The sequence below is a fragment of the Gopherus flavomarginatus genome, chromosome 3 (assembly GCF_025201925.1).
Source record: "Gopherus flavomarginatus isolate rGopFla2 chromosome 3, rGopFla2.mat.asm, whole genome shotgun sequence".
Lineage (NCBI taxonomy): Eukaryota > Metazoa > Chordata > Testudines > Testudinidae > Gopherus > Gopherus flavomarginatus.
The window spans coordinates 16,656,075-16,675,766 of record NC_066619.1 but is presented as its reverse complement, the minus strand read 5'-3'; the positions used below and the strand labels follow the sequence as shown (position 1 = coordinate 16,675,766).

General features: G+C 41.2%; 1 protein-coding gene across 4 annotated transcripts in view; it reads left to right on the top strand.

Annotated features, from left to right (window-relative positions):
• Nucleotides 1-19,692, top strand: part of MYO5B (myosin VB) — a 356,389-nt gene that overhangs the window by 232,902 nt on the left and 103,795 nt on the right. For all 4 annotated transcript variants that reach the window (XM_050944628.1, XM_050944626.1, XM_050944629.1 and 1 more), the window contains 3 exons: nucleotides 7,180-7,332; nucleotides 8,500-8,597; nucleotides 15,159-15,245. In XM_050944628.1, the coding sequence (XP_050800585.1) occupies nucleotides 7,180-7,332; nucleotides 8,500-8,597; nucleotides 15,159-15,245 (338 nt within the window). The remainder of the gene's footprint in view (nucleotides 1-7,179; nucleotides 7,333-8,499; nucleotides 8,598-15,158; nucleotides 15,246-19,692) is intronic.

The window sequence follows — 19,692 nt, the reverse complement described above, 5'->3', positions numbered from 1 at the left end:
CATCAAGAATGGGAAGTAGGCCAGTGTGCCGAAGAAACTGACCTGAGAGTCAAGGAAAAGGAGGCAGAAAAGCTGCAGTATGTTATAATCTCTCACCCATGTTATACGGTACCTGCCCCTGTGGCTTTCTCTGCTGTGTATCCTGTAAACTCACTGGCTCCCAGTTCTAGGAATTCTAATGGAGTATCTGACTTTGAATAATAAGTTCCTTGATAAAGGGATCTTTGGCCTCTGAAGATTACAGACTCCATCAGCTTTGCAAGCTGTAAACTTGGTAGGTTTGTTGAACCAGAAAAAATTGGCTTCTGGAGCATGCAAGCTTTGCCAACAGAGTGGAGTGTCCACATCTTTAGCAAATGTGTTAAAAATAGATAGAAAAGCTCTAATGTGCATCAGTGAAATTACCAAATTTGAGAGCTCCTCATTAATTTTACATTTGAAGCCAATGTAACTTAATTTTTTAAGGTCTCGATGAGATTGGCTGAAAAAGTCAAGTTTGACAGTTATAGTACTTAGCATTTACAGGTTGCTTATCTGAGAATCTCAAAGCACTGGACAGCTATTTATTAAAAGAGATGGACCTGAACCAGAACCCCAGATCAAAACACCCACATTTTGGGAGAACCAGATTCAAACTTTGCAGCTCAGTCCCTTCAAATTTAATTGATATTTAATTACAGATAGGTAAATTGAGGCACCAAATGGCTAAATGACTTGACCTAAGTCAGATAGTGGCAATGCCTGGAATAGAACCCAGTCCCGGATCTCAGTAACTTGCACTTATCTCCTGATAGGATTTAATCTATTAATTTTATATCACACTCTTAGGATCTTTAAATGAATGCAAACCCCTCTGCAAATGGTTTGATTAAGAATTCAAATAAGGCAGTCTCTTCTTTGACTCCTTGTTTTAAGAAAATGAGGTAACCACAAGGGTATTGTAAAATTCTTGTGAACTAGTCCAATCCTACAGTACACAATCCTATTTATTCTCATCCTACAACTTAAAAATACCCTATTGTTTTGTTTTTCATTTTACCGTCTCAGTCCTCTAGTTTTACAAAGTCCAGCTGTTGAACTGAGACTTGGAAAGTCCTAAGATCAGAGTGTAGATTGCAGTCCCGGAGAACAAAATCTTGACATCAGTCAGAGCACTAGTTCTGTGTATGCACAGGGATGGCACAATAGTCATTCGACAAGAAAGTGCACTTCGGTGTCCTGAGTGCAACCATGCTGCAAAATCCTGTACCAGTAAAGCCCAGATCGGAGCAAGCATTTGTTAACCTGTCTGTCATTCCTAAAATGGCTAACTGTTGAATCCCCTCCAAACCTTGCAAACAGACATCTGTGTTGCCTGTTCAGCTGTTGGCCGCTTTTGTCTCTGTTGGCTTTTTCTTTCCATTCATCTGAAGCCTCTCAATGCAGTGAAATTAACCTGCCATTTACGCAGTGTTATCTGTTTCCTGCAGTCTGTTCAATGTCCCATTAGCTGTGGAGCGAGGCCATTCAAGTCTGGTTTATTTCCCAGGAGCCTTGTCATGCCTTTCTCCTGTGGGTTAAGAACTAGCAGGGATACCATTGACCTCCAAAACCATGACAAAATGAGCAAGAACGTGACAAGAGGGGAAACGAGTGAAAGCAGTTCTTGGGGGGACTTTAAGCAAGAGTTTTAATATAGATATAAATATAGCAAGATTCAGAACGGGAAACTATTTGAGCATTGTCAGCAGTTTGCTCTGGTGTGCAATGATAGATTCATATGAAAACGCTGAGGTGTGCAATTTTCTTGTCCACGTGGGCAATTTCTGGTCTAATGACTGTAGAAGTGGGCTTTAATAATGTTCAAAATTAAAAGCTCCATGTCCTCAGGAAGCCTGCACAATTTACCTTGAAAAACTCTATGATTACAGCTTATTAAAAACTCCAGGTAATCGGTAGGAAATTGACGCTGCATGATGAATTATTCAGCCATTCCCTGCATGCTGTTACGAGCAGTCCTGCAGCGGTAACTGTGTCTGGAAGGTTTCTGTTGGATTTTCCTGTAACCTGTACGTTCATGCTGCAGTTGAAGAGGGGAAATGCAGTTAATTTGGGATAGTTTATTAGAGCAGCCCTGAACCATAGATACACATTTTTCACCTACAGTTCACTCATTTAGTATGGCACAACCTGAGTTGTGAGATTATTACCAAGATATTTTCCCTCTCCCTGATTCTTTCTTCATAATTTAATTTCACAGGGCCAAATCTAGATGTGATGTGCAAGGTGGTGTAATTCCTTTCTTTGAACTGGCTGTCTAAAGACACCCTTTATCAGCACTTTGCATTGGCTGTCTGTGTTCTGCAGCTAAAGTGACCCTGCATCTTATTCTGTGGGGGAGAGGCAAAGAGATTTTATTTTCACTTTGCATTCTTGTTAACTGCACTACCTGCTGTAGCTGAATGTTCTTGTTTAAATATCGTTACACTTATGTGGAGATATATAACTAGTTTATATGCATTCATATGCATCTGCGTACAGTACAGAGGTTGCTTTGTTTTAGGGCTTGTCTACACTGCCACTTTACAGCGCTGCAAGTTTCAGCTCGTAGCTGCTTCCCTCATGGAGGTGGGTTTTTTATAGCGCTGGAAGAGCTCTCCCAGCGCTGGTGCCACAACTACATAGCCACGTTAAAGTGCCGCTACGGCAGCACTTTAGCATTGCTAGTGAAGTCATGCCCTTAGCTAAGCCTCCAAAATGCTGCATTTTCAGTGTCATGTGATATTGATTCAGTGGCAACGTAGATCTTATTTTTATCAGCTGTTTCTCACACAGTCACGATGTGGACTTCAGTCGTAAATGGAAATATCAATCTGGACCTCCTGCTTCAAAAATGCAGGCTCCTTTCCCTGTGAAACAAAGGAAAATCTCCGTTAGTGGGAGTAACGTTATACCTAGCATCCTCTGCGAACCAGGAGAGGGGGACACATATGAGGAAAACTGACGTGCAGAAAAAAGTTCTGCACTATTTGAATCTTTTTGAAGTCAGTAACCAAACTTCAATGGGGAAAGATCAGGCCAGTATACATAATATGGTATTAGGAATGGGGTGGGGAGGAACACCCCAGAAATGAACAGCATGAGTGCGTACACACCTCCACTTCAGAAAACAGATCTTTGTGGAAGAACTCTCACCAAGGTGAAATTGCGTGACAGTCATTGGAAGGTAATTACTGTGGCCAATCACATAGTAAAAGACTTATGAAGCAGTTAATTAGTTTTCAGCAGCCCTGTAGTAGCAAAACAAAGTAAAGAGAGAACTCAAAACAGAGAGAACTGGTTTTATCATTGTAATAACCTTAGTCCCAGATTTGGACCTTAGCGTCCAAAATATGGGGGTTAGCATGAAAACCTCCAAGCTTAGTTACCAGCTTGGACCTGGTACCTGCTGCCACCACCCAAAAAATTAGAGTGTTTTGGGGCACTCTGGTCCCCCTGAAAAAACCTTCCCTGGGGACCCCAAGACCCAAATCCCTTGAGTCTCACAACAAAGGGAAATAATCCTTTTTCCCTTCCCCCCTCCAGGTGCTCCTGGAGAGATACACAGACACAAGTTCTGTGAATCCAAACAGAGTGAATCTCCCTCTCTGTTCCCAATCCTGGAAACAAAAAGTACTTTCCTATTCCCCCCGAGGGAATGCAAAGTCAGGCTAGCAATCCAACACACAAATCTCCCCTTGATTTCTTCCTCCCACCAATTACCTGGTGAGTACAGACTCAATTTCCCTGAAGTAAAGAAAAACTCCAACAGGTCTTAAAAGAAAGCTTTATATAAAAAGAAAGAAAAATAAGTACAAATGTTCTCTCTGTATTGAGATAATACAACACAGGGTCAATTGCTTAAAAGAATATTGAATAAACAGCCTTATTCCAAAAGAATACAAATCAAAGCACTCCAGCACTTATATTCATGCAAATACCAAAGAAAAGAAACCATATAACTTACTATCTGATCTCTTTGTCCTTACACTTGGAAACAGAAGACTAGAAAAAAGAAACTACTTCTCCAAAGCTCAGAGAAAGCAGGCAGCCAGAAAAACAAAAGACAAAGACACTCAATTCCCTCCACCCAAAGTTGAAAAAATCCGGTTTCCTGATTGGTCCTCTGGTCAGGTGCTTCAGCTGAAATAGACATTAACCCTTAGCTATCTGTTTATGACAATCATAGATCAAAAGAATAAGCATATGCAGTTTAGACCGAGTATAACAATTCACCATCATTAAGTGCCAAGAGCATGCTCAGCACTGTACAAGACTCAAAGAAAGCAACTTACAATCTTAAAACAGCTAGAGATGCCAACTTCTGTAGCTCGATTGATTTCAGTGGAGCTCTGAATATTTACATCAGCTGAGGATCTGCTGCCTAGATTGGGGCATGCACTTACTAACCATCCTCAACATTAGAGTGCCTCCTTGGATGTTAGTGTCAATCGGGTAGGTGATTCAATGAAAGAACACTGACAATTGCATACTCCAAAGCTATTTTAGAACTTGAAATGACTGTATGGCATTGCATTGCATTGTCAGGTAAGCTACCAAACTGAAACAGCTGCAAACACCTGCCACTCAAACATCCCGTTTTTGTAACCGTCAAAGCGCACGGGATATTACAGTTCTGTGAAAATAAAACAGCTGTCAGGACGCCTGTGTAAAGCAGAAGGAGACACTTAGCTGAAGAAGTTGCTAGCCTTCATTTAGCGTGTTACTGGAGGTAAGAGATGAGTGGGCTATGGGCTGCTGAGTTTAAAATAAAAACCCATAAGCATAAAGCCAAACCCCCAGGGTGTGCTGTCTCAGAGCTCTCTTAAGCAAAATGATAATGTAATGTTAACCAATTTATTTCCTTTGTGAGATTTAGATTGCTATGCTACCAGGCTCGGCAAATAAACATCCAGGACTAGTGAAGCCAGAAATGACCCTATATTTTACTATAGGCACAGGAACTGAGGATTGGACTGTCTACTCCTTTAAAGAGTTGTCTTTCCTGACCAAGAACTGCTGGTACAAATGAATCTGATAATCTTTCACCACTGCAGGCATGTCCCGTGGAGGACAGACACAGCAGAAACAAACCCTCCCAAGGAGTCAGCAAGGGATTCCTCCAAAGGATAATCAAAAATCCTGCCAAGTTAGCCTAAGTGTGGGGAGAGGATAAGCAGGGGCAGCTCTATGGTTTTTGCCGCCCCAAGCACAGCAGTCAGGTGGTCTTTGGTGGCATGCCTGTGGGCGGTCTGCAGGTCACGCAGATTCGGCAGCGTTTCTGCAGGCGATCTGACATTCCCACGCCTTCGGTGCCTTGTGCCGAATTGCCGCCGAAGCCATGGGACCAGCAGACCTCCCACAGAAACGCCGCCGAAGGCCGCCTGACTCCCTCATGGGGAGAAGCATGCTGCCCCCCGCGGCTTGCCGCCCCAGGCACGCACTTGCTGTGCTGGTGTCTGGAGCTGCCTCTGAGGATAAGTAACATTAAACTCTCCCAGCCTAGGATTAACCCAGTTCTATAACCTCAGTTTCCCACTCTCTCTCAAACAGCCAGTTTATAATCCTTCCCCTGAGCACCTGTGCAAGGTGAAAGGAAAAACAGAGCCCAGGTTAACCCCTTGTTTGTAGGAGGACCAGGTAGTGCCCTCATCCCTTGCCACAAGACCTTTCTGTGGCTGCATAACAAGTAAGTACGTGGGTTTGTGCAGGGCTTTCCTGTTGACCATGCTTTCTCTCTAAACACTCCTCTGCTGTGCATGCCACATGATAAGCGCCAGAAGGCTGCGGTTTGTTCTGTTCTAGTCTACATAGATTCTTATACCACGCTTAGTCACCATACTGTGTGCGCTTGACCCCCTCCCACACCCCGGGGCGCTTGAGTTGAGGTGGAATTCCATTCCTTGCTAACTAATGTCTGGTTGAACAGTTGCAATTTACTTTAGTAGTCTCCACATCAGGCCATAGTAAAGAACAACAAAGAATAAAAGATACTGTATATATTTTTTCCATTCAGACACCCATAATTTAAATGTAGATCTAGTTTGAAGGGGAGAGCTGAATAAATAGATATGTAACTGGATTTGAATGAGTCAGGCGGGACCTCAGCACATCTGAAAAACTGGCCAGGCTTATTTATGTGCCCGTATGTACTGGAGGTGTTTAACCTAATCAAAATTTGAAGATGCTGGCCCATTTTACCTGGTTTTGTAAAACTTTCACGTTTGCTCCTTTTTTGTGTTACCCACAAATGATGCTGCTATATGGCCAGAGGCACAAGGCTTTCAGAGCATCTGATTTAGTTCCAAAGAGTTGAAAGAGGAGGTTCAGTAGCAGCAGAATGGTGGTCTGGGTCTGCCCTCATCTTGTGTTGTTACTGTTTGTAAATGGTGAAATTCAAGAAATTCAGGTGATGGGTGCCAATTTAATCTGATCGGGTTGACAAACAAGACTGGCTTTGAAATCCCAGAACCAGCCAGCTTCCGTCTATCTTACAAATCAGGTTCTGTTTTAGTGAGTGAAATGGCAGGCAATATGCCGTGAGTCACTGACAGCACTGCAACGTTATTCTGACAGCATTTCTTGCTGCATGAAGAACTGGATGACTTTCCTGAAAGGGAGGATTAGTCACTGATGTTGAGACGACATTTTAAACAGTAGCAGAACTCTCCCATTCCCTTCTGAGAACAGAATGTTGAGCAAGCTTTATAGTATGTAGAGCTAGATGAACCCCTTAAGATACCAGCAACTGGGCTTGTTTCCTAGCGGACGGTACAGTGACAATACAATTGAGGCTTGTGATATGAACTGAACATTGTCCTTTCTCTCTCCGATCCCTGTGCTTTAAACAGCATTTCTGCTTTATGTGCCACAGCTGTTGAGATGGGTCTTTTAACAAAAATGAAAATCCTCATCAGATAACCTATGTAACAAAATACCCGATGGCCCTATCTGACACTGTTTATGCACGTTCAAGATTTTTTTAATCCTGGTCATGTTATTTGCTTACCCTTTTCTAACCTGTAACTCAGGCCCAGTTTTAGAAGTTTAGGTTGAGAACACCTGTAAGTTGTCTTCGCTACAATGTGGCTCGGGGTGCAATTCCTCTGGTAAACATAATAGATGGCATAGATGCTTATGGTCTTCCTGTCTCCCTCTTAGTATCAAATGGTAGCTGACTTATTTCAAGATGAAAAGGATTCTGTGCCTGCTACTCCTACCGTAAAGGGAGCTGCTCCCAAAATCAGCGTCCGTTCTGCCAGACCAGCTGTGAAAGCTGCCAACAAAGAGCACAAGAAAACCGTGGGGCACCAGGTAAAGTCTTCACTGGATTTAAAGCCTAGTCCTTTGCATAGCAACTTTCCTTCTCTAGTTCTTCCCAAGCCCTTTGCAAACTTATGAAGTAAAGTAGTGTAGTGACCGTAGTACATGGGGCAGTTATTTATAATAGTCAGTGATAGTGTAGATATTACAGCAGTAATTTAAAGTTACGATGCACCGTGGTGTCTTTTGGATGTTGGGACACAAAACTATTTACCGTGTGGGTCAGCCATAAGATACAGAGGAGAAAAAAAGTGGTAGAAAAAGAGAAACTGGCTCAACATGCCAGTGATAGGAGGAGCGTTTCAAAGATGGAGTGACACAAATAGACAAGCAACCTCCAGTTGTGCAGAGTAAAGGGAACTGGACGGAGAGAAAGCAAAAAGAGATGAGCAGTCAAAGGAATAGATGGGTGTGAAATTAGAGAGGGAAAGTGAAGTCAAGGTCATAAATAGAATCCTAAAGGCAGGAGGACATATTGATTTTGATGCAGAGATTACGACGAAGCCACTGAGAGTTTAAGATAGGCCTGCTTATTGGAGTGGACTGAATAATCTGGCTTTCCCCCTGAAGTTTAGAGAGGAGGGATTTAGGAAGACCATAAATGAGTTGACTTCACTTGATAGACCATGATTGAAACATGGAATAATGAGCACAAAAACTGGTGCAGGACTCATTGGAACATGTTTTATTGAAAATGCTGGTGTTAAACCGTGAGTGTATCTTGCTCTCTGTTAAAGAGCCAGTGATACTTTTTACTTCTCTCTGTAGAACTGCCAGAGATAGCTTGATAGAGTCCTTTAACATCTCAGTTGAGGAGATGATGCCTCAAACCACAAAATTGTCCCTTGGTATTGTCCTACAACATTGCTTTGATGTAGTTCTTGTGTGTGTTTGTGTAGAACCAAGAGTTCTAGAGTACAATCTGGGTTTATATGAAAATTCATATTTTTTCATACCCATGGGCTGGTTCAGGATTCCGCTTATCACTGATATCTGCTTGTAAAGTAGTCTTTTGTCTTTGATTTAGAATATACTCCAATTTTGCCCTTATCCTCTTCCGCCCTAATTTAGAGTTTCAACACTCCAAATTCACCCCTTCCCTCCCCGCCACTCAAAGATTAGTAGATTATTTTTTGTTGTTCTTCTGGTCTCTTTCAGTTCCGAAACTCCTTGCATTTATTGATGGAGACGCTGAATGCCACCACTCCACATTACGTGCGCTGCATCAAGCCAAATGATGAGAAACTTCCATTCAAGTAAGTTCCACTTTAAGATAAGCCAACATATCTAGCTGCTCTAGCGCTTAATAGTAAAAAGGGCTGAAAAATCTCTATACATTAAAATATTTGGAGTTCCATTCCTCTTAAAAGTGGCATGTCCTTTTACAAAATGGTTCTTCTAAAATGTGCTCTAAGCATTTGATCTCCCTCAAACCCTGCTGATTTCAAGAGGAGTTGAGGGTGTACAGTTACTGGAAGATTGTTGAAGACTATTACTAGTTTACTGGGATTACCTATCATAGGGGTTTATACTACAGCACAGTAGTCTGAGTGCTTGGAATTTGTTGCATGACTAGTTAAAGTTAAGAATTTCAAATTCTGTAACTCAGATAATTCTAAGAACTGTTGTCCCATAATCAGTGTCTCCTGTTGATTGAAGATGCGTCTCTTGGTTTATTTTGTTTTAATGGCTGAACATATTAGAAGTGTGGTATTCTCCAAGTGCTATAGAATGAGAGAAAAATGCAGCCCACACTAGTAAATATACTCTTCTGCTGCTACACTGACCCAGACTAACCACATACAATGTCCCAGTACAATACGATGCAGTCCTATTGCTTTTGCAATAGTATCTGATCAAATTATATCTTAGAAGCTCACAACACATTAGAGTTAAATTGCACAGATACAGTGATAAACAATGAATAATAGCAGAGGGAGAGAAAAGAAAAGACAGGATAAGCAACTATTGTGGCTTACTTCCTTAAATTTCCATTGAAAGAACTTTCTTTGTGCCTGGGGTATTTTTTGTTCCTTTTACGTATTTGTTTTAATAGAAGTCCAAAAACATGATTCATATCAGCTGATACAGTATTCCAGTTGTGTGAGTGACTGACAGAATTTTGATTGAGGAGATGACCTGATCTCCCACAGCAGTTACGAGGAGTATACACGTAGTTTAAATAAGGTGGAAAAATAATTATAGTGAGCTGATACAGCTTTTCTGTATTACCATTTGGAAGAATGTATTTAGGTCCAATTCTGTTCTATTTAAGTCAGTGGAATTTTGCCATTGATTAAAAGGACCCCAGGTTGCTCCCTTTTAGGTGTCTTCTAAAGGACCTGCTATAAGCTGCTGTTGGAGACAGTAGAAAACCATGATGGAGTAGTTCTTGAAGTTATTAATAGGATTGTATCAGCACGTAGGTCTCCTATAGTATCAGAGTGATAAGGAACGAACGTTTGTTTGCTGATATGATCTATAATTCCACAAGTCCGGTTTTATTCTAACACAACTGCCACTCAGAGCCAATTTTAAAATCTTGTAGCCAATTTGTATCTACAAAATGGCATACCATCCACCTACACCAGCAAATGCCAAACAGATTATGTTACCGGTATGATTATGTCATGGAAGTATTTTCTGACCCCTGAGAGTAGAAGCGAAGTAGCCTCCAAGGTGAAATGATCTAGGCTTTCCAGTCAGGGAGCTGTGAGACTCATCTGTCCGCATGACTCAATTTTCAGCCCAGCCTTAGCTGAGTATTCAATTTTTCACCTTCAATTTTGCATTCCCATTTCCCCCCCAAGTATTCAGGGTACAACTGATGCCCATTTATAAATAGTGTTAAAGTGTGGTCAAGTAACTAGTCATCAAATTCAAAATGACATCAGTTGTACCTACACATGATTACAGGTGCAAAAATGAAACAAATTGCAGGCATACAAGGGTGACTGGCTGTTCTAGTTTCTCTAGGCATGGTCCCGCAATGGTGACGCTGCAATGTTTGATGTAATGCTTCCTAAGAGGCAACTGCTGAGTTGCCAAACTGAAGTTTTCAAAACAAAGGGAAAACCAAAGTAGATCCAAGACTACTTCTTCCAGCCTGAAAGCGCACATGAATCTCATTCGCAGTGCAGGTGTCCATATGTCCATTGTGTACATCATATCCTGAAAACAGCAGGCACCACAAGAAAATACTCTGGTGTGGGATGGTTAGCGTTGCACTCCCTGTTTGTCAACTGGAAAACACTTGCTGAGGTTTATTCACGTCACTATCCCCTTGCTAGAGATCAGGATCTCCACCCTTCCTCAGAGGAGACTACTTGTCTGGTACTGGTGATCCAGGAATCCTAACTAGTATTAAGCTTTATTGCCACCAGCTTAAGCAACTTAAGATCCTGCAGTTCACATTTCACAGCTTATCCTTTCCATTTTCAAAGTGCTATACAAATGTTAACTCAAGTTTTTCCCAACATTCAGCTTAGGTAAGCAAGTAATTGTATGTATGATTTATAGATGAAGAAATTGAGGCAAAGAAAGGTTAAGGCCATGATTTTCAAAAGTATGAGCCTAAAGTTGAGTTCCTAAATCCACATTTAGTTACTTAAATAGGTAGCCTCATTTTCAAGCTCCCAATGACTTCCTCCATGGAACTCTTTTGATTTCAGTGGAAGTTGCTGGGTGCTCAGGCCACTTATTTAGGTGCCTAAATGTGGACATAGATGGCTAGCTTTAGGCTCTTCCGAAAATTTTGGCCTAATTGATTTGCTCAAGAGCATACATTGAGTCCATGGCAGAACTCATAAATTATAGCTTCTGGTCCCAGGCCATGTTCAATCTACTAGACCTTTCTGCCTCCCAAGTCAAGAAAAAAAGAAGTGAGTGGTAAATTTATTATTATTTCCTTAATGTTTAGGTATTCATTGATCCAGCTAATGTGAGAAGTGGTAACAGCCTCATCTGTGTGATCTTTTATTCCAGAGGATTTTTATTTATGTAGGTATTTATTTTTAGTGTAGTGAAATGTAAAGAGTGGTTACAACCACAATTCCAAGTAACTACACCTAGGAGTTGTGGTCATAACTCCTACCGTACATCATACTGAAAGTTGCTTAATGTTGAGATTGGAATGCCAAGTTCTTGACGTCATGGACCCCAGAGAATTTTTTTGCTAGAGAAGAGAGAGTTAACTCAAGTAACTTGGCCAAATGTTATTTTGAGTGAATATCATAGAATCATAGAATATCAGGGTTGGAAGGGACCTCAGGAGGTCATCTAGTCCAACACCCTGCTCAAAGCAGAACCAATCCCAAACTAAATCATCCCAGCCATGGCTTTGTGAAGCCTGACCTTAAAAACCTCTAAAGATGGAGTTTCTACCACTTCCCGAGGTAACCAAGTCCAGTGCTTCACCACACTTTTAGTAAAAAATTTTTTTCCTAATATCCAACCTAAACCTCCCCCACTGCAACTTGAGATAATTGCTCCTTGTTCTGTCATCTGGTACCACTGAGAACAGTCTAGCTCCATCCTCTTTGGAACCCCCTTTCAGGTAGTTGAAAGCAGCTATCAAATCCCTCCCCCCCAGTCTTCTCTTCTGCAGACTAAACCATATAATCTACTGACGCAAAGCTCTCTGTATAGTTTAGTTGAAGAGATTTTTTGACTCTTCCTATGCTGAATAGTGTTACGGGTGAAGACTGATTGCTGTGATCCACCTGCAAGGTGTCTATGGTTTAGACCAGATGGCTACATTTCGAAGAGATCTCTCTATATATAGTATAAATTGCTTTGGGATCCTCCAGATGAAAGTTGCTAACATTGCTATTATTTATTATTATTAAAATTGTACCCCCTTGGATTCCTGACTGGAGTGAGTGACAGGTTAAATTTCTGCTCTTTTTCTTTGTGGTATTATAATGGATAACTCGCTGTGGACTTGACAGTACTGCTGAGTTTAAAAATGTGGAAAATAGCAGAGGTATATTTTTTACACTTCTCTAGCACAGCTGAGCAATTTAAAAAATGTTCATGAATTCTTGATCTCCAGACTGAAACATTAGGGACATTCAGAATCCCAACATACATATAGGGACCTGTTCTCCCCTTTGTGAGCAGTGCCACCTTACCACACGCAGCTAGGGTAGTGCCTGAAATAAACAGATGCTACCCAGAGGCATCTGTATGTCTCTGTAAGGTTGTCCATCAAAATAGCGTATGTATAGTTTCCAATCCAAGTACCTTACAGGGCCAGAGTGTGGCAATTCGTGGTACTAATGGTGCTGAGAATTATGGGGCTGTTTCTGAATTTGGGAAAATTTGTATTTGGGGAAAAAGCAGATGATGTATGATGATGAAAGCACTCTTTCCATTCCACTGGTTTCTCAGGAGGATGTTAAACAGCACCTATTAAAGTTAGACCCTTTTACATCAGCAGGTCCAGATAACTTGCATCCAAGAGTTTTAGAAGTGATGGCTGAGGGCCTCACTGGACCATTAATGTTGATCTTCATTAAGTCTTGGAGAACTGTGGAAGTTCTAGAAGACTGGAAGAAAGTTAATTATGTGCCAATATTTAAAAAGAGTAAACGGGATGACCTGGATAATTACAGATCTGTCAGTCTGACATCGATCCCAGGCAAATAATGGAGCTGCAGATACAAGACATAATCAATATAGAGTTAAAGGAGGGTAATGTAATTAATGCCAGTCAACATAGGTTTATTAAAAATAGGTGCTGTCAACAAAGTTGATATCTTTTGTTCATGAGATTACAAGTTTCATTGATAAAGTTAACAATGTTGATGTAATAGACATAGACGTCTGTAAGGCATTTGACTTGGTACCACACAATATTTTGAATAAAAGAGAAAAATAATCTAAAATTAACATGGCACACACTAAACAGATTAAAAGCTGGCTGACTGATAGGTGTCAAAATGTAATTGTAAATGAGGGATCATCACTGAGTGAGTGTGTTTCTAGGTCTCGCAGGGATCAGTTCTTGGCACTACTTTATTTAATATTTTATCAATTAACTTGAAGAAAACATAAAATCATGACTGATAAAGTTTGCAGATGACACACAAATTGGGGGACTAGTAAATAATAGAGGACAGGTCACTGATACAGAATGATATGAATCACTTGCTAATCTGGGCACAAGCAAACAATATGCGTTTTTAATGTGGCTAAATGTATACATCTATGAGCAAAGAACGTAGGTCATACATATAGGATGAGGGACTCTATCCTGGAAAGCAGACGCTCTGAAAACGTTTTGGAGATTGTGATAGATAATGAGCTGAACACAAACTCCCAGGGTGACACTCTGGCCAAAAGGGCTAATGCAATCCTTGGATGCATAAATTGGAATCTCAAGGAATAGAGAGGTTCTTTAACCTCTGTATTTGGCACCAGTGTGACCTCTGTTAGAATACTGTGTCCAGTTTGGTCTGCACAAGTCCAGAAAGATGTTGGTAAATTGGAGAGGATTTGGAGAAGAGCCACAGGAATGCTTACATAATTAGAAAACATGCCTCCTCGTGATAGACTTGAGGAACAGCATCTATTTAGTGAACGAAGAGAAAGTTAAGGGGTGACTTGATTACAGTCTGTCAGTACCTTCATGGGGAACAGATATTTAATAATGGGTGCTTTAATCTAGCAGACGAATCTATATAATATGATCCAATGTCTGGGAGTTGAAGCTGGACAAATTCAGATTTGAAATAAGGTGAAATGTTTTTAGCAGTGAGGGTAATTAACTACTAGAACAGTTTATCAGGGTTGTGGTGCATTCATCATCACATGATGAGATGTTTTTCTAGATGTGTGCTAGGAATTAATTTGGGGAAGTTCTATGGCCTGTGATACACAGGAGGTCAGACTAGATCACAGTTGTGCATTCTGACCTTGGAATCTCTGAATCTCTGCTCCGTTGCACCTGTTTTACCCCAGTGCAGTCCCATTGAAATGCAGTGTCTGGTGCCAGAGTGGAGAATCACCTCTGTGTGCACGTGGTGTGGAAAATGGACTCTATCTACTATGTTGTTCTGTATGAGCACTGGCTGATCTCAATGTGGGTTCAGTGCCCAGAACCAAAATAGAGTATGGCCCTGTGCTGTCTAAGATAGCAAAGTTCCATTGATATGAAGATTAAAGCTCCTAAACCACATTAAATTCATATGGTTTCCAAAGCCAGCTAATTGGGATCCGATCATTACTTTGTTTGGTATTAACTGTAATAGTATTGATTGTATAGAATATATTTTCATATTGAAGTTGATGTTGTCTTCCCTAAGAATTTCATTGCCCTTTACAGCAGAGCCTTATTACACTGTTGTTACAAAATGTAGCATCTTATAGACCTCAGATAAATGGGTTTTCTGGCTATGCAGAAAAGCACTTTGTACTGTTATCATAGGTTATGTTGTGGTGCAGTCATCACATCCCTGTTTCTGCCCAGTGATGTCTATCTTTCTGTTAGCCAGCAACTCAGCTCTTTCTCCTGAAAACCTTTAACAGTGCTGCGTAAGTTGCATGTTAATCCACCAGCTCAAAGAATACCAGTCAAGGAGTTCCAAGCCACAGCTAATTGAGCTCTCCCAACATGCAGGAGATAGTAAATGGCAGAGTTTCTTTCTGTGCGTGCTGTGTATATAGGCAGAAATGGAATCCAGCTGTATTGGAAAGGTTGCCAATGTAAATATTCTTGTCATTGCCTCGGGATACTCTGCTGCTAGGTTTCTTTTCATTTTGTGCATGGAGTGGGAAACTGTGCTCATCTGTATCATTATGATTTGTAATTGCAGATTTGATCCAAAACGAGCAGTCCAGCAGCTAAGAGCCTGTGGTGTGTTGGAAACCATCCGTATCAGTGCAGCTGGCTACCCATCCAGGTACTGTACTGCCAAAGACACCTTATGTTATACTAAGTCACACCGTTTATTCAGTGAATTTGGTACCTGGAGGGGAAAAAAGCACTGTTCTCTTTCAAAAATATGTTTGTTTTACAAAGATCCCACCAGCTCCTGAAATCTTCAATTCTGAGAAGTTCATTGTCAAGCCGCAAGATGAAATATAAACCAGCCATAGAATATGTTGTGTTTCTTGATCTCAGAGTTACACTGGGTGCGTTCAACCTAGCACTGAGAAATAATTTCACACGGTGATGTTAATTAGCAAGGAACCACAAACAATAAAATCTCCGAAAATGCTGCATGTGGATAGTAAGAAATTGATAGGAATCTGGATTTGATCCCATATGGAGATGGACAACAAGAAACAATAATGGAGTTTTTCCTAGGCTGGTTATAGTTCTAAACGTGTTGTTATTGTTCAGAAGTAAATGTTGCCTATTAGGAAAGATTCCCCCCGCAGCCATCAAAGCTCACTCTAGAAAAGGTCCCCACAGGGCCTACATGTATTTCTTTGTTTTCAGGCTTCAGATACCTGCTATAAAAGCAATTCAGCCAAAAAATGTAGATGTTTGTTTCACTATATGCACATGGAGGGAATGAATCTTTTAAACCATTGTTAAAGTCCACATATCATAAGAAGATCAGGCATCAAACTTTTTGCATTAAAATAAAGGAGGAAAGGGAAGGAAGGAGGTAATTTGAGCTTGAAATTATATTTTAGAGCCCAGTAAATTCAAAAGCTGAAACTCTAAATTAGGCCTGAGGATGACAAGGGCAAATAATTTTGAAAATTCATCAGGTCTACTTTATTGCTGAGCAGTTTTGTGTTAATGTCAGCATAGCGATCAGCCTTTTTATATGGAACAAAGGACTTACAAATATGCTTCCAAAATAGTCAATTAACCGGGATGTTCAATGCCCTGTCACTGTCCTTTCAGAGAAATGTGCTACCTGAAAGTTCACTCACAACCCTTGCATGCTCATAAGCAGCAAGAAATAGATCCTGAGAATTTATGCCAGCTGTTATAGTAGCCTCATTGCCAATTATTTGATTTTCCCTGGTGCTTTCTGACATCCAGAAGGAATTCCAACCACTCCTTTGGACAAACAAATACTGAAAACAGGAAGGCCTGCTGTCTGCTCTAGTAAGGGGCGGCTCTAGACATTTCACCGCCCCAAGCATGGCGGCATGCCGCAGGGGCGCTCTGCCACTCACTGGTCCCGGGGCTCCGGTGGACCTGCCGCAGACCTGCCTCTGATCCTGCAGCTCCACCGGGAGGTCCACTGAAGCCGCGGGACCAGCGGATGCTCCACAGGCAAGCCCCTGAAGGCACCCTGCCTGCCGCCCCCGCGGCGACCGGCAGAGCGCCCCCCGCGTTTGGTGTGCTGGGACCTGGAGCCGCCCCTGGCTCTAGTTCACTCAGATGGATCTTTATGAAAAAATTCTGTATAAATTGAGAGAAAATTGTATCTTTTCTATGAAACTTTAGAAGCATGCTGTAGAGTGTAATAGAAATTTACATCCCTTCTCTAGAATTATAGAAGGTGGTGTAACCCTATTTAACTATTGGCTCCACCCTATTATATTCTCTAAGACTTTTCCATAAAGGGATCTATATCAGCTACCGGTAAGATGAGGATGCCTAAATTTTTGTGATCTCTAAGATTAAACAATGGGGAAAATAACTCAAAATGAGCCAAGCACTTTTAAAATCATGTTTATGAAGGTGTCAGTAGGGCCAAATCCTGCTTCTGCCCTCCTATGTATGGAAGGCCCTAAGACATAGTGGAACAGCCAGGGTTTCTTTATGAAGGGGGATACCAAGGGGAGTACATGCCACAGCAAGCCACATGGTACTGTTCTGCAGCGCAGCAGAGGGATCTTGGTTCTGTGACTACACTGATCAGCTGGCATAAATATTCACCCGAATCAGGTGGATCTCTGAATTTATGGTTGCACATGGGTTCTCTTAGTGGCTTCAGAGCAGCTTCAGTGGTTCTCTGTTCCCAGTGATTGAAGGAGAGAATTGATTACCCACCCACCTCTGTCATAGTATAATTCCCAAATCTGGACCTTAGCGTCCAGGATATGGGTACTAGCATAAAGTCCTCTAAGCTTAATTACCAGCTTAGATTCTGTAGCGCTGCCACCAATCAGGAATTTCTAGGGCCTGATACCCTCTGGTCCCCCCAAAACCTTCCCAGGGGACCCCAAGACCCAGATTCCTTGAGTCTCACAACAAAGGGAAATAAACCATTCCCTCCCACCTCTTTACCTCCTCCCAGATCTTTCCTGCCTGGGTACACTAGGAGATACCGTGATTCAATTCCTTGAAACACAACACAGAGAGATCAAGTTTCTCCCTCCCCCTCACCCAGAGGCAATACAGATTTACCTTTCCCTCCTTACTTCCCACCAATTCCCTGGTATATACAGACTCAAATTCTTTGAGCCTTAATTAGGAGAGAAAAATCAACAGGTCTTAAAAGCAAAACTTTTAATAAAAAAGAAAGAAAAGAAGTAAAAGGTTTATCTCTGCACTTTAGATGGTAAACAGTTACAGGGTCTTTCAGCTTATAAACAATAGAAAGAAACTTTCTCCAGCAGAAACACAATTTAAGCTACTTCCAGCAAGTACACATATGAAAATAAGAAAACAAATTAAAAGATATAACCACCTTTTTTCTTACTTACAATTCTGAATAGATAAGAGACTGTAGCAGGGAGATTGGCAGAAACGTGGTTGCATCTCTAGCCCGGTCCAGGACCCAGAGAGAACAAAGCCAAACCCAAAACCCACAAACAAAGGCTTCCCTCCTCACGAGATTTGAAAGTATCTTGTCTCTTGATTGGTCCTCTGGTCAGGTGTTTGGGTCCCTGTTTGTTAACCCTTTACAGGTAAAAGAGACATTAACCCGTAACTATCTGTTTATGACAACCTCCCAACAGAAATCCCTTGTATAAGGCCTGATTTCTCCAGTTTTGCACTAGGTGTCCAGTATTAGGCCCATGCAGTCTAGTCAATAAGAGTCTTTAGATGTGTTTATCTATTTGAAAAAGATATAAAAAATATTTATTTGTATCTGAACTTCAGTAGTTCCTAAAGGCCCAGACACAGATCAGGGGTCCCTTGTGAAAGGCACTGTACACACACAACAGCTCTTACACTGAAAAACTCACAAGGCAAAGAAAGCTTTAGCCTCATATCAAACAGTGCTGCAGTCGCTCAAGAGCATGAGTACCAAACTCAGGGTAGACTGTGAGGAAGCGATGCACAAGCCCTCAGATTGGTGGTGAGTTCTATACGTAGATTTCGCCAACCAATTATCAAGTTTACCTCCATCTAGATTATATTTCCCTAGATTGTTTACGAGAAGGTCATGTGAGATATTATCAGAAGTCTCACTAAAGTCAAGGTATACCATGTCTACCACTTTCCCCCCACCCTCATCCACCAGGCTTGTTACCCTGTCAAAGACAGCTATTATGTTGGTTTGGCATGATTTGTTCTTGGCAAATACATGCTGGCTGTTACTTATCACTTTATTATTTTCTTGGTGTTCACAAATTGATTGCTTCATTATTTGCTCCATTATCTTTCCTGGTACTCAAGTTAAGCAGACTGATCTGTAATTACCTAGGCTGTCCTTATTTTCCTTTTTATAGATAGGCGCTATATTTGGCCTTTTCCAGTCCTCTGGAATCTCTCCCATCTTCCATAACTTTTGGAAGACAATCACTGATGGTGACAGTCAGCTCGTTCAGTATTCTAGGCTGTATTTTGTCAGGCTCTGATGACTTGAAGACATCTAATTTGTCTAAGGAATTTTTAACTTGTTCTTTCCCTATTTTAGCCTGTGATCCTACGTCGTTTTCACTAGCATTCGCTATGTTAGATGTCTAGTTGCTACTCACCTTTTTGGTGAAAACTGAAACAACAAAAAGTCATTTAGCACTTCTGCCATTTCCACATTTTGTGTTACTGTTTTTCCCGCCTCAATGAGTAACGGGCATACTCTGTCCTTGGTTGTCTTCTTGCTTCTATTTGTAGAATGTTTTCTTGTTGCCCTTTTTCTCTACTTAGTTTAATCTCGTTTTGTGCTTTGGCCTTTCTAATTTCGTCCCTATATACTTGTGTTTTTTGTTTATAGTCACCCTTTGTCATTTCACCTAGTTTCTACTTTTTGTAGGACTCTTTTTTGAGTTTTAGATCATTGAAGATCTGCTGGTTAAGCCAGGGTGGTCTCTTGCCATATTGCCTATCTTTCCTATGCAGTGGGATAGTTTGCTTTTGTGCTGTTAATAATGTCTCTCTGAAAAACTGCCAACTCTCTTGAACTGTTTTTCCCCTTAAAATTGTTTCCCTTAGGATCTTATCTACCAACTCTGAGTTGGCTAGTGTCTACCTTCTTGAAATCCATTGAC